This window comes from Copadichromis virginalis, linkage group LG17 (genome assembly GCF_057382275.1).
Source record: "Copadichromis virginalis isolate Kocher_CV1m ecotype Utaka linkage group LG17, C_Virginalis_male_GT1.1, whole genome shotgun sequence".
Lineage (NCBI taxonomy): Eukaryota > Metazoa > Chordata > Actinopteri > Cichliformes > Cichlidae > Copadichromis > Copadichromis virginalis.
Window position 1 is genome coordinate 3,256,023 of NC_140634.1, and position 12,834 is coordinate 3,268,856.

A 12,834-nucleotide genomic window follows, 5' to 3' on the forward strand; every position below is an offset into this window, starting at 1 on the left:
AGAACAAAACATACTGCACAAGAAGCCAAGGCCGTAACCTAGGCTCACTGAGAGAGAAAGAATGTGAATGCTTAGTTCTGAGGGGGCTGAAGCTATAAGAATGTGAGAAACGGTCAGACACTTCGAGATTTAGCCGGACACCCTCCCGTTCACATCTCCCGTCCGGACGTTGGTAATGCTGAGTGTTGTATGGAATAAAGAGAATTGTATTGATTAAAGAGGTTGTTGATTGAGCATTTATACACCGAGTGTTGTTCTTCCTTCAGCCCAAAGATCAAAGAATTGGGATATTTAACAGTGGGTGTGATTGTAGCCTCGATATTCAGTTCTTATGCGGGGCACCTGGTGTGGTCTTCTGCTGCTGCAGCCCATCTGCTGCAAGGTTTGACCTGTTGTTCATTCATAGATGCTCTTCTGCATCCCATGACTTAGCAAGTAGTTATTTTAGTTACTAGTGTCTTGCTACAACTTCAAAGCAGTCTGGACTCATTAAGACTCATCAGAGCAGGAAATGTCATTTCAGTCTTGCATCATCTAATTGTGGTCAGCCTGTGAGAACTGAAGCCTCAGATTTCCTGTTCTTAGCTGACAGAAATGGCACCCACTCTGCTGCAAGCTTTGACATTTGTGCTTTCAGAGATGTTCCTCTCACCGACTGACTGTTGCCTTCTGAGCAGGTTGAAGTAATCTGGCTATTCTCCTGATTTCTGGTATCAACAAGGCATTTTTTATCTTGACGACCACCACTCATTAGATATTTCCCCTTTTCCAGACCATTCTATGTAATAAACCCTTGGGATGGTTGTGTGGGACAATCCCAGTAGATCAGCAGTTTCTGAAATACTCCAATAACCATGCTACATTCAGAGTCTTCCAGATCTTTCTGCCCCATCCTGATCCTACATTGAGGTTGTAGATAAATGCAATAAGTTGCTGCTGTGTGATTAGCTGCTGGATATTTGTGTTAATGAGCAGTTGAGCAGGTGTACTGAATAAAGAGTCATGTGAGTGTAACAATATTACCTCTTCGAGTGGAAGTAATAATTTCTCTTTTTTGTAGTGGTAATGGTCGGGGTGGTACTAACAGTAATGCATATTTAAATGCCAATTTCTTGCTTTTCCCTCTGTTTCCGGTGTTTTTGGTCAAAGCAGACACTTGGCTAAACTGTCTGTCTATTTAAAGTTAATTGTTCCATCTGCTGAGTTTTAGTGTCATAAATGCCTCACAGGGGCCAAAGAGATCCATCGAGCGCTCACTCGGCTCACTTTTACTGCTGATATAAAAAGGCTTTGATAGCTACATGTTTGTATCCACAGATGGTATGTTTTCTAATTGCTACGCACTCAGCCCGATCTGACCCTGAGATCACACTTGATGTGTTAAATGTGTTGTCCAGCATTGAAACTCCAATTCATCGCAGATAAGAATCGAAACGCCAGGTTTTTTTTTTCCTACATGTGCAGCCTGAATGTTAAGTCTGCACTGCCTCTGGTAGACATGTGAACCATTACATATATTTGGCTTTATCATACTGATTATCACATGGATCATATGTGACTGTTTAATACACAAATCAGTACAGTTTGCACCAACAGGAGTTGTGTTACAGATGAAGCGTCATCTGTCTACACTAGCATCGCTTGTTTCCATCTGCTGGGCCACTATGAATTTGAATTATTAGTGGCATCTGCACATTCCCAAATTGGTAAACTGAAGCCATCTGTAATTGTATTAACATTGGGATTCTTGTGTTAGTTTATTTCCTGCCCCTTTTGATTGTAGATTAGAAAAACAAAGCGTTTAAATCATTTTTTTTCTTCTTTGACATCCTCACGATAAAATGGAGCTGTTAGAAATACAGACAAAGACTGTAAAGCTGGTCTGAATCATTTATTTTGTTTCAAGTCACACAGAAATGTTTGGCTCTGAACTACATCGTGTGTGCAGAGTTACAATGAAAGAACAGCAATGAGTTTCCAGCTGTTGCAGCTCCTAAAAGAACCGTGCAATAACCATTATTTTTAAAATCAGGACAAAGACAAACACTGTAAATGACACTATGGATAAGTCATTAAAAATATTGACATAAACGACACACCCACTGGTTAGAGTGGATTATCTGTACAGCCTTTGGCGTGACATAGCTAAGCTCTCCTGAATAACTCCTACTATTGGGTTGTCTGGGCCTCGTTCACTGACAACCTGAGAAAATCTGTTTTGAGGCAACAACGATGTTCTCTTAGCAACATGCCCCGTTAACTAAGGCACTAGTTTCCCTGTATAAACAAAGGAGGAAAAACACTTTACAGTACTCTGATACTTTTCCCAATCCAACTGTAGCACAGTCACTAGTATTCAAGTACCTGAGAGAATTGCCACATTGTCTTTCAGCACTCAGTAACAGTGGTTACACATAAGAATGCACATAGCACCAGCCGGGTACGTCTTCCTGACGAGAACACGAAACCACCCGTAAGCATCGAGAAATATAACAACTGTTCCTTCAGATACTTGTCTGGCTGTAAACGTTTAAGGCTTTAGTGATCATTTTCTTAATGTCTAGAATGGAAGGATTGTCCAACCACCGTCATTGTAAACCGGCGTTCAGCAGCTCACACGTGTCCTTTTACACCTGTTTTCGTGTATCTAAATCTGAATGGGCCGATTACTACAAAATTACGGGTACATTCTTCAAATACTTAGTGCTAAAAACTTAATGTTTCATTACAGACCCTGTAATCGACATATTTTCACTAAGATATAAATAGCAACTGGGCTACAACAAAGGGTGAAGAATTAGCAAGGGTGTAACGATTACAAAGCAAAACTCGAAACAGTGATCGAATCATCGGCGATGCCGTGTTGCATGCCTGTTTTCCTGTGCTGTGATACCCATGCAGAGAAGTTAATGCCTGAAGTGTGGCAGTGTGGTGAAAGCTGTAACATTAAAAGACTGTTTCTGGTTATTTGTCCCCTTTAAAATAATATTATTTATTTATGTATGTATGTATGTATGTATGTATGTATGTATGTATGTATGTATGTATGTATGTATGTATGTATGTATGTATGTATGTATGTATGTATGTATGTATGTATGAAAAGCATAAAATGAAATGTGCTTTTGGATAATCGTTACAGCCCTTGTAAATAGGTAGCTTGATCATTCTAGGAGGAAACATAAAATGCAGCTGTGACCGGCTCCCATCACAGGAGGGCACTGTTGCATTGGTAATACTGCCTTACTCTTAAACCTAACCTTGAGGACGTCTCGATAGTTTTGAGTGTCTGATTTCACAGTGTGACACCCCTTTCATAAAACTCAGTCAATTAGCAAAATATGAGACTCTCCAGGATTTACAAGAAAACATTCGATACTCTTGGAAAGTTCTTAATTTATCTTTAGAAACATAGCACCAAAGGTTTAAAACCATATTCTTTGTTTCATTTTCGGTTCACCGCCCTCAATTTTTAAGACGGCGCGTTCAACACAAGCTCCCGTCTCTTCAGCTGGTTGGATGGTGGCCAATGTCGAGTCTCCTCTGTGCTGATCCCCTTTTTCGGACAGCTGGCGCAGCACTGACTACACTTCCCAGAGTGCCCGGGGTCTGAAAGAAAGCCTTTGAAGAAGATGCTGGGGTTTCCTTGGGCGTATGTGGAGTCTGTAAAGAGACAGAATGCATTTAGGGAACATTTAGACAACCCAACGCATAAACAGCAGCCACTGCCAGCAGTAGATGCAAGCTCACTTGCTGAAAGGTCAGTGGAAGTCAGTAGACTGAATATTATCTAAGAAAATGGGTGGGTAGACGTGACTCTACACACTGAAAGTGAGAGTGGGATTAATGCATCATTACAACGTGGTCATTAACTTGTCCTATTGTTTATAACGTCGCGTGAATTTGCTGCCCAGTAACTCTATCAGAGCTAAACCAGCATCACTACACTGGTCTTTGCAGGCAGTAAAGTTCATTCCCATTTAACAAGCTGGAGATTAATCAGTCTTAACTGCTGTGACACAAAGTGTCCAGATGAGTAAATGAGGGTAAACCTTCCATAAAACAGATGCTGCACTTGCTCTCGTGTCAAGCTGTGTTGTGACATTTTCCAGTGCCTGATACGAGAAAGGTCATGTTTCATTATGAAGGCTAATTACATTGATGTATTTTAGGGCAGACAGCTGTGTGTGAGAGAGAGCAGGGTTACAGCAGTACAGTCAGTTCTTACCAGTGGTTCTGGCGTGTTGATGCTGATGGTCTGTCGTGGTCTCGAGGGAGAATGTGGCGTGCCAGCTGACGACCTGTAAAGCCCGCTCTGTTCTGGAGTGGACGGCGGTGGAACCGGCACCACACTATACGGCGCCCCCCCCACCATGAAGTGGGCAGGTGACATCATGGCAGGCAGACCAAAGCTCAGTTTTGTGTGAGCATCAGAGCCTTGCTGCTGTAGACTGCCGGCCACCAGGGGGTAATGGGAGAGGGCAGCAGATGGTACCAGGACATAGGGCAGTGCCAAGGTGGGAACACTGCTGGGAGGAAGTGCTAGACTGGCCGCTGGTTGTCCAGCTGAGAGCAGGAAGTTGAGGCCATTTAATCCTAGAAAAGAGGACAGGAGACCGATTAAAAGGTTTGAAGGATTTCTTTTTCTTCTTCTTTTTTTTTTTTTTTTTTTTTTTTTTTTTTTTTTTTTTACACAAAGCAAAGATAAATAAAATTCAGTTCCCAAATCCTGGGAATAAAGCGCTCTGGATTTCCAGCACTGAAAGGACCTGCTGCAGGGAATATTCTCAGTAAAAGAGTGAAAGGGTGCAAATCATAGTGGCCCTCTACTATCACAACAAATCATAGTTAACATCTCGCTCTGTGTGCTGCTAAAACAGTGCATTACCTGCATTGTTGGGGACATAAAGGTAGTGCGACGGCTGAGCGTGCTCACTGCTGGTGTTGCCACCCCCACTCTCGCCGATCACCTGCTCTCTGCAGAGGCCTGCTGCTGCTGCTGCACCAGCTTGCGAGCACTCTGCTGTTTCCCTGCAAGCTTCAGCTCGAGTCTGGAAAGAGCAGGAATGACATCTGATGTTACAGCCTTATGATCTGCATTTGTTACAGTCCTTAAAACTCAGACTATAACACGTCTCCCCTTCTAGTAACAAAGTCAAGTCATGTTCCTGGCTTACGGTTTATTTTCTCAGGCAACCTTTTAAAAAGACCAACCTAGCATGTGACACCGAACCATCCAGTTACTTTGATTTTATGTATCCTGATTAACTGCACCAGGTTTTCAAATGATCAATTATCTTATACTCTACTGAGATGAGAAGTCTTTAATTACACCACACAAGACTTATCCTGATCAGTGAGCATGGCACATTTTCCATTTTCAGTTTAACTGTCTGCCGTGGTGAATTACTAACAGGATTTTCTGACTGTCAGAATTACGGCACCGAACCGAATAATTAGCTTGGAGTTAGTTTTTAACTGGAACAAGAATAGCAATTAGCAGCAGAAATTAAAATCCACATCGCCACAGAATACCATCTCACCTTTTCACATTTCTCTAACGCAGAATTTCCCTTCTTTTTAAGTACCATCTCCTCCTCCTCTCTTTCTTCCTTCTTCCTCTTCGTTGCCTCCAACCTGGGTGAGGTGTGACCTTCAAGCATCTGGTTTGGCGTTTCTGGCGGTCTGTACAGCATGACCACGGAGGGTTGGGACAGGCTGGGCAAGTAGGCCAAGCAATGGGAAGACGGGGAAGCAACAAACAGGTGCTCCGGGTGGGGGAGTGGTGCCAGAAGGGTGGAGGACGGGGAAAGGGCAGTACTGCTGTTGTGCATGAGCCGAGTCTGCGGTGGTGTGCCGGGTCGGTTGCTGAAAAGGGGGGGGGGGGGGGGGGGGGAAAGAAAAGTAAGCTATATTTCTCCTGCTACTTGTAGACTGAGTTTTTGCCAAGAATCTGATTGAGAAACATTTGTTTATGACTACAAGCATTAGATACTGCAGTGTTCGACTAAAGTGGAACACTGCTTCTCAAGCCTTAGCTTCTAAACATTTTGACCAAATTGTTCCTGATACAGAGGAACCACAGAAAGTTAAGTCACAAATCAGTCTCTTGCACACGTCAGTAGCCCCCTATCTATCTCAGATAGCAGGCTTACATGTGCTTAGGCTTAAAACTTTCCTTTTAGATAAAGCATATAGTTAAGCTGGATCAGGTGACCCCGAATCCTCCCTTAGTGACCCTGCAATAGGCCTAGGCTGCTGTGGACTTCCCATGATGCACTGATGTGTATTATGGGAAGCCCATGGGAAGATGTGTTGGTTATGATCAATGTGTTTTGTTTTGGTCCCATCTTCCTGCCATCACCCTCAAGTGCTCACAGCGGTTGGCTGCCCCTCGCTGGTTTCTTCTTGTTAAAAGGGAGTTTTTCCTTCCCACTGTCACCATGAGCTTGCTCAAAGTGGGTTGTCTGACTATTGGGGTTTCTCTCCATTATTGTGAGGTCTTTACCGATATTAAGCGCCTTGAGGCAACTGTTCTGATTTGACGCTATATAAATAAAAGTAACTTAAATTGAAGGTGAAGGCATATTTGTAATGGAGCATGAGCTTTACGCACATGACTAGATATTTGAAGTTAAAGGGTAAAGTGTGCAGGATGCAGACATAACAAGATGAAATAAAGTTTTTTTTCTTAAAACTTTGCTCTCGCATCAGAACACTTTTTTTTGTTAAATAGCATAACATTACAGGGTCCTGGCCATAACAAAGCCTCCAGTGGCAATGAGTGAGTAAATGACAAATAAGCAGGTTTCAGCAAACTGTACAAACTGTGCAGTTTTTTAAGCACAAGCTTTATGGTCCTGAATCCTGCTTTCCATGGTTTGAAATGCAGGTAAAAAAATTCCTGACCTGATCAAAAGGTTACTGTGTTAGAGCTGGGTCTGTGTGCCCCTACAATATCTCAGCTGAAACGCAGACTTGAAACTGGCCACAGGCATAAACTTCTAGCTCTCATCCTGTGGGCTACCACTGCCCCCGGTGCACTTTTGCCTAACTTCATTTTTAAAATATTCCTTTTCAACACACACTTCCATGTCTTATTATCTTACTCCCCCACAAAACACTTAACAGCCACAGCCTTGAGGCAGCTGTGGTTTGGCCAAGAGTAGTTTAGTTAATAATAGGAAACAACATGAACTACTGTGTACTCCATGTATGCCGCCAACTTATACACTCATAGGAGACAAAAACTATTAATGTCCACAGAGTCAGCTCCTGTTACATGTAGCCTTGAGCGAAACACATCAGCCAAATCAAACACTGGCACTGAATGTAAAACATAACGAATAAGAGAAGGTTGCAAAATAGACTCTGTAAGGGAGAGGGCAGCATCTTTTAACCTGACAACAGAGATGACTTTGAATGTGTCATGTATAAAACTCAAACAAAAAACTTTTGGTTTAATAGTAACACTTCAGATGGAGAAAGCTGATCTTTGAGATGACCCAAGTATCTGTGTGTTAGCGTTTACTCACTCAGCATTACTTCCAAACTGCAGCTGACACGCTGCACTGTTGCTTGTAGTCCTTCTGGAATAATCCACAGGCTGGTTTTGCAGGGCTGCAGCATAGAGACAACAAACAGACAGGATATTGAAAAAGCTCTATGCCAGTGGTTCTTAACCTTGTTGGAGGTACCGAACCCCACCAGCTTCATATGCGCATTCACTGAACCCCTCTTTAGTGAAAAATAAAATGTGATTTTTTTTACTGGTGCACAAAATGAGCCATGCATGTCATGGCGAAGGCTCTGCCGAACCCCTGAGACCGACTCACCGAACCCCTAGGGTTCGATCGAACCCAGGTTAAGAACCACTGCTCTATGCTGTTCCGCAGAGTCAAAGCGCACGACTTGCAGATTTAAAAAAAGGCTCGGGGATGCTTGGCCGTCTCCCGCCACCCGATTGGAAACAAACAACTCCCCCAAAAATAAAATCTCTTACCGGTTACTTCACGTCTCGGGCTGCTGGGTGCGGAGCTGACCTGCCGTTGGACTGCAACAGTTGTTGGCGTGAAGCTGAAGGAGGCATGACGTGCCATTTTTGCTTTTCTGAGCTCCTGTCCTGGCTGTGCAGACTCAGATGAAGCGATGGCTGCTACATTCAAAGTGTTTCCTACAGGTAGATGGATGACGACTGATTTAGGGTAAGAGCAATGATGACAAACGCAGTTCTTAGATTGACAAAGGTCTGGACTGTCTTATATTTTCAAGTTACTCTAGCAGAGTTCACTGAAGTCATCTTTAACTCTCACCAGCATTCACAGAGCTGCTGAATTCAACCGGGCCGAGCCACTTGAAGGCCGGCTTTCTGCCCCTCTCCTCTCTGACATGAACCTTCTTTATGAGGCTGAGGCTGGTCAGCACGTTGGCAATATCATACAGACGCCGCACCTTAGCTGGAGATCACACAGACACAGTGTTTAGTTTGGTGAAATACTGTTTCCTGGAATCTATACACGTCACTATACACGTTGCAGCACTTCTGGATTTCTTACTTTTGTACTTGCTGTGACTTGATGAGTCCTGACTCTCCTCGATGAGGACCTTTGCTGCTGCATCCAGGGTAACAGTCTGAGTTTTGGACACCAGGAAAAGCATGACAAACTTCTGGCTCATGATGCGCAGAGATTTGTCTTTCCTGTTGCTACCGGCTGCAAAGACAAGCAGAAGAAACGGACAGTGTAAAAAGCTACTGCTTTCTTAATTAGCAGTGAAAATCAGCCCACTAAAAACCAGTGAACCGTATGTTTAATTACATTTTATTCATTAATAACAGGCACCAAAACTCCAAACAGAAATTCAAAGTACTTGTCAACATAAACTTGTTTCTTCTGTACATCCTCAGTCTGAATGAAAACATTTCAGAGACGTGAAATCAAACCTGAAACCTCAGTACAACTTTTACAAACTAGATCTTTATTAGAATCCAGCCACATTATAAGTCTGCAAACGTACAACCTCTTAATGACAAGCTGTGAGCAGACAGAGGCAGCGTCGCTACGGTAACCAGGCTTGAATCCATTCCTGTGGGTTTAAGGCCTTATTCAGCTTTAGTGTTAAGCATTTGCCCGTGAAAATAAGCCTACACCTAAACTGTTACATGCAGGCAACTGAAGTGATACTTAGTCTAATGAAGACTACGGTTAACGTCTAATCTTTATTTGGAGCCAATATGGAAGAAAAGGCACACTCTCCTTATAGTGTTCATTTTAAACACTCAAAACTCTTCATCTCCAGTCTTATTTTTCAGTTTATTACCGCTTCCAGCATCTCCTTCCCCCCCGTCATCCTCTCGGCCCGGTCCGGTCTCCCTGGCCTCGTTGGCCTGCTCCATCTGGAGGTGGTAGCCCTGCTGTCGGCCCTCACACTGCAGCTCCTCCAGGGTGGCTTCCAGCCGCTGACGACCGTACCAGGTGTAGCTGTTTTTGGCTATCCGCCCCACAATCGTCAGGGACTCCAACACATTCACGATGTCGTAGATCCGCCGCCGTTCCACCCCTGACAGGATTACAGCAACATTTCTCTAAAACATGTGCACGATTTGAGCAGCAGTCATTCCCAAATTCAATAGCAGTGTTTTCCTGGCCCCATGAAGAGTTTACAGTGAGACAAATTGTAGTCATCTCCTTCTCCTGTGTCCAACTGCTGCTGCTGCTCTCAAATTACTGGTTCTTACCCAGATTGGCTGCCACTTCATCCAGCGAGATCCAGATGGGGCTGTGAAGCGGTGGGTAATCAGGATAAAGGGCAAGGAACTTCTGGCAAAGCAGACCCAGACTTTTCTGCTTTCTGCTCGGCTTTTTCTCTGCATCGTCCTCTTCATCAGCGGCTTCAAACTGGACAGAGATCAATGCCGTTGTCTTTTGGATTAGTCAACCAATCCAACAATCCACAGCTTAAATGACTAGTCTTTAAACAGGACTTCAATAAAATATATTTTTCGGAGAATATTAATTTAAACTACAACACAATAAATCCAATCTGTGTTAAAATGTCCTTTTAAAACAAACAAACAAAAACAAAACACCACACCTGACAAGAATCTTCCACCTCTGGATCCTCCACCACATTATCTGGGCTCACTGGCTGGTCTTTATCATTCTCTATTGGTCTAAACAGCACCTTTTTCATCTCTCTGTCCCGGATGTCTGGGCTCGCCGCGCTGATCAGCATCTTCAGGTTAGCCGTTGGTGTCCAGGGTTCGGTCAGAGACGTGTGTTTGATGGGGGTAATGTGGGCGAGCTCAGAGGGAGCACCTTTTCTGTTGATCAGCAAAGTAGGAAGGGTGGACTCTGCAGATTTTAGCGGTGTTGATTTTCTCTTCTCTGCACACATGTTCTCCTGTGATGGAGACAGTTATGTGATCGAATTAGTGCAGGTTTGCCTTAATAAAGGCTCAAATATCCTCTCATACAGAATGAATTGCAAAGGGGTCATTTTATAGCAAAGAATGATGAAAGAAAAACATGTAATCCTGGTTGAATTTATTCATACCAACTCATCCACTATATAAACACACATCTCCAAAGATCCGAATAAGCCATCCATATGCTGAATCTGAGACCGGAGGCCTGCTCCTGAATCTGGAGGAATCAAGCAACTCACACTGATTTGTACAACCCTCAAGATCTTATTTAGCACTGTAGCCCACAGCCCTTGCTGCTGAAAGCCAAAAGCAATAAGCTCTCACGTGACTGAACACAGCGCTCTGATTGCGCTGATTTCAAAGCTTTCTTTCAGATGAATCTTATAAAACCTGCCTCACCTGATTTAAAGCAGGGTGCCACCTTAGCCTACCTTTTGTTCCCCGCGAGCCCCATCCTCCTCCTCCGGCACCACCGTTGAACTCTTCCTTGGACTTGAGAGGTCTTTCAGTGCGAGGCATTGAACCTCCATCTGGGAAAAATGCGTTCCAAAGTAAAGACAAATATTGAGAATGGGAATTGTAAAGTTACACTTAAAAGTAAACCCAGATCCGTGGTCAGCTGAATTTGGCGCAAAGAGCATCGGCTAACTAGCCTTCATAAAGCTAACTGCGCTGCTCTTCCTCAACCCTGTAACTTTACAGCTGAAGTGCCGCATTAACTTTTTAGCTGACAGTAATTAGTTTACAGCTACAGGTATTAATATACAACGTTAGTAGAATGTTATTTCTAAGTTGCAACACGAGTTGCGGCCGTAAATTATTTTATGCAAATGGTCCACAGCTTTAGCCGTTGCTGAGCCTGTGAATAGAGGTAAATGCGTTTCTGATGGATGTTATAAGTCAGTAAGACTTAGCATTAATTAGTTACCTAGCCAGGGACACTGTTATAGCTGTGTTGCAGAAACCCTCCGGAGGGAAATCACCACTCTTTACCTTCGCTGTTGAATGAATGAAATCGTCAAGTGTGGCTCTGCGTCCCCGTTTTACACACTTGTCAGGGCGCCGCTCCTTCAGACCGACATAGCAGTTTATTTCCCTCTTCAGAAAGAAGCAGGCAGTCCTTCTCAAATCCTTTCTTCAGACTCCTGTTCAGCTATACTACTCCTTGGAGAATCCAACATCACCCGCTCAAGCTTGTTTTCTGGCGCTCTCCTACAGCTGGGTCACTCAGCCAATCAGCGGTCAGCTGACTGACTCCGTCATACGGCTCCAGCCACTCAGTGCTATTGTACTCGGGTGCGCGCCTCAGATAATACCAATGAGGGACCGGACGTCCACGCCTCCAGATCTGTGTTGGCGGGGCAACCGGCGCGTTTATGTTCACGAAGATGGTCATAAGAAGATGTCTCACTCTAGTGATTTTATTTTCCTACATGGAACCTGAAGTTCTGGCTGATTAAATTTGAAGGTGTTTGATGTATTCTAAAAGTTTTTGTTAGGTTTTTAATTAAAAGAATTTACACGACTCGAAGTTTAGACAGCGAGTAAATTTGATGGGGAAAGTACAAAAGAACAACAACAATAATAATAATAACAATAAAAAGCCCAGCCTTCTCACTACAGTGTGGAAATTCGTGGGTACCCTGTGCTCATGGTTTGCGATTTCTTTAGTAAGTATTTGGTAATACCTAAAATTTATTTAAAATAAAAACTGACATTTATTTCAGAGCCTGTTCCTTTTAGGCATACTGTGAGTAGCCGACACTTGAGAGGTCAAGGAGTTACTTCTATAGACGATCTTTGTTTCTCAGCTGAGAAGTTTGGCTTGTCTGCGTCTTCTCCCACGGTCCTAGCAGCGGCAAGTAGAACTTTTTTTGCGCCTACAAAGGCGCTTTTAATATGTTCAGCTTAATCACTCCGGCGCTAGTCTCTGTGGACGGCTGTAATTAGCTGATCAGCTGCTGAAACAGACAGATGGGAGGCGGCGGAAGGGGGAGGAGCGCGAGTGGCGCTAACAGTACCTGGGCCATAGCGGGAAAAGCGGCGGTGGGAAAGTGGGCTCACTTTCTAGCAGCCGGGATCCCGCCCTGTATGCAAACTGGTATGCAAACTGGCAGAGGACGAGCTCTCAGTCACGAACCCCAAATGCTTGCATAATAGCCCCCAATACACACAGCATGCCGCCAGCTCCCAGTCAGATGTGAGCTACAGTAGAAAACGTGTAACCTCAAAGGTGTTTATGTCAAAGCGCAGGAAACGTGCCTGTATTTCAAGACTGTAGGGTTGCTAAATTTGAGTTATGTCTATCACAGAAAAGGTCAATGACAGTGGCTTGCAAATAATGACTGTAGCAGACTGCTTTTCTCAAGTTTGAAGAGATGAAGAGATAAAACAATAATTACTAAACT

The 12,834-nt window shown here is 43.8% G+C and overlaps 1 protein-coding gene across 1 annotated transcript; it reads right to left on the reverse strand.

The window, feature by feature from the left end:
- Nucleotides 1–1,883: 1,883 nt before the first annotated feature.
- On the reverse strand, nucleotides 1,884–11,745 carry e2f7 (E2F transcription factor 7). Its single transcript, XM_085437136.1, has 13 exons — nucleotides 11,420–11,745; nucleotides 10,858–10,956; nucleotides 10,093–10,401; nucleotides 9,737–9,896; nucleotides 9,319–9,558; nucleotides 8,556–8,711; nucleotides 8,313–8,456; nucleotides 8,003–8,173; nucleotides 7,536–7,620; nucleotides 5,544–5,868; nucleotides 4,889–5,051; nucleotides 4,229–4,596; nucleotides 1,884–3,663 (listed from the first exon to the last, which is right to left on the reverse strand). Exons 2-13 carry the CDS (start codon nucleotides 10,954–10,956, stop codon nucleotides 3,508–3,510), a joined length of 2,376 nt encoding a protein of 791 aa, XP_085293262.1. The 5' UTR covers nucleotides 11,420–11,745; the 3' UTR covers nucleotides 1,884–3,507.
- Nucleotides 11,746–12,834: the final 1,089 nt, after the last annotated feature.

What these genes read in the sequence shown, in the direction of transcription:
- e2f7 (XM_085437136.1), bottom strand. Translation starts at nt 10,956, where the DNA reads ATGGAGGTTCAATGCCTCGCACTGAAAGACCTCTCAAGTCCAAGGAAG. An exon ending in CAGCAGCTCTGTGAATGCTG is followed by an intron (nt 8,174 to 8,312) that starts GTGAGAGTTAAA and finishes ATCTACCTGTAG; the next exon opens with GAAACACTTTGAATGTAGCA. An exon ending in TTATGTCCCCAACAATGCAG is followed by an intron (nt 4,597 to 4,888) that starts GTAATGCACTGT and finishes CCTCTTTTCTAG; the next exon opens with GATTAAATGGCCTCAACTTC.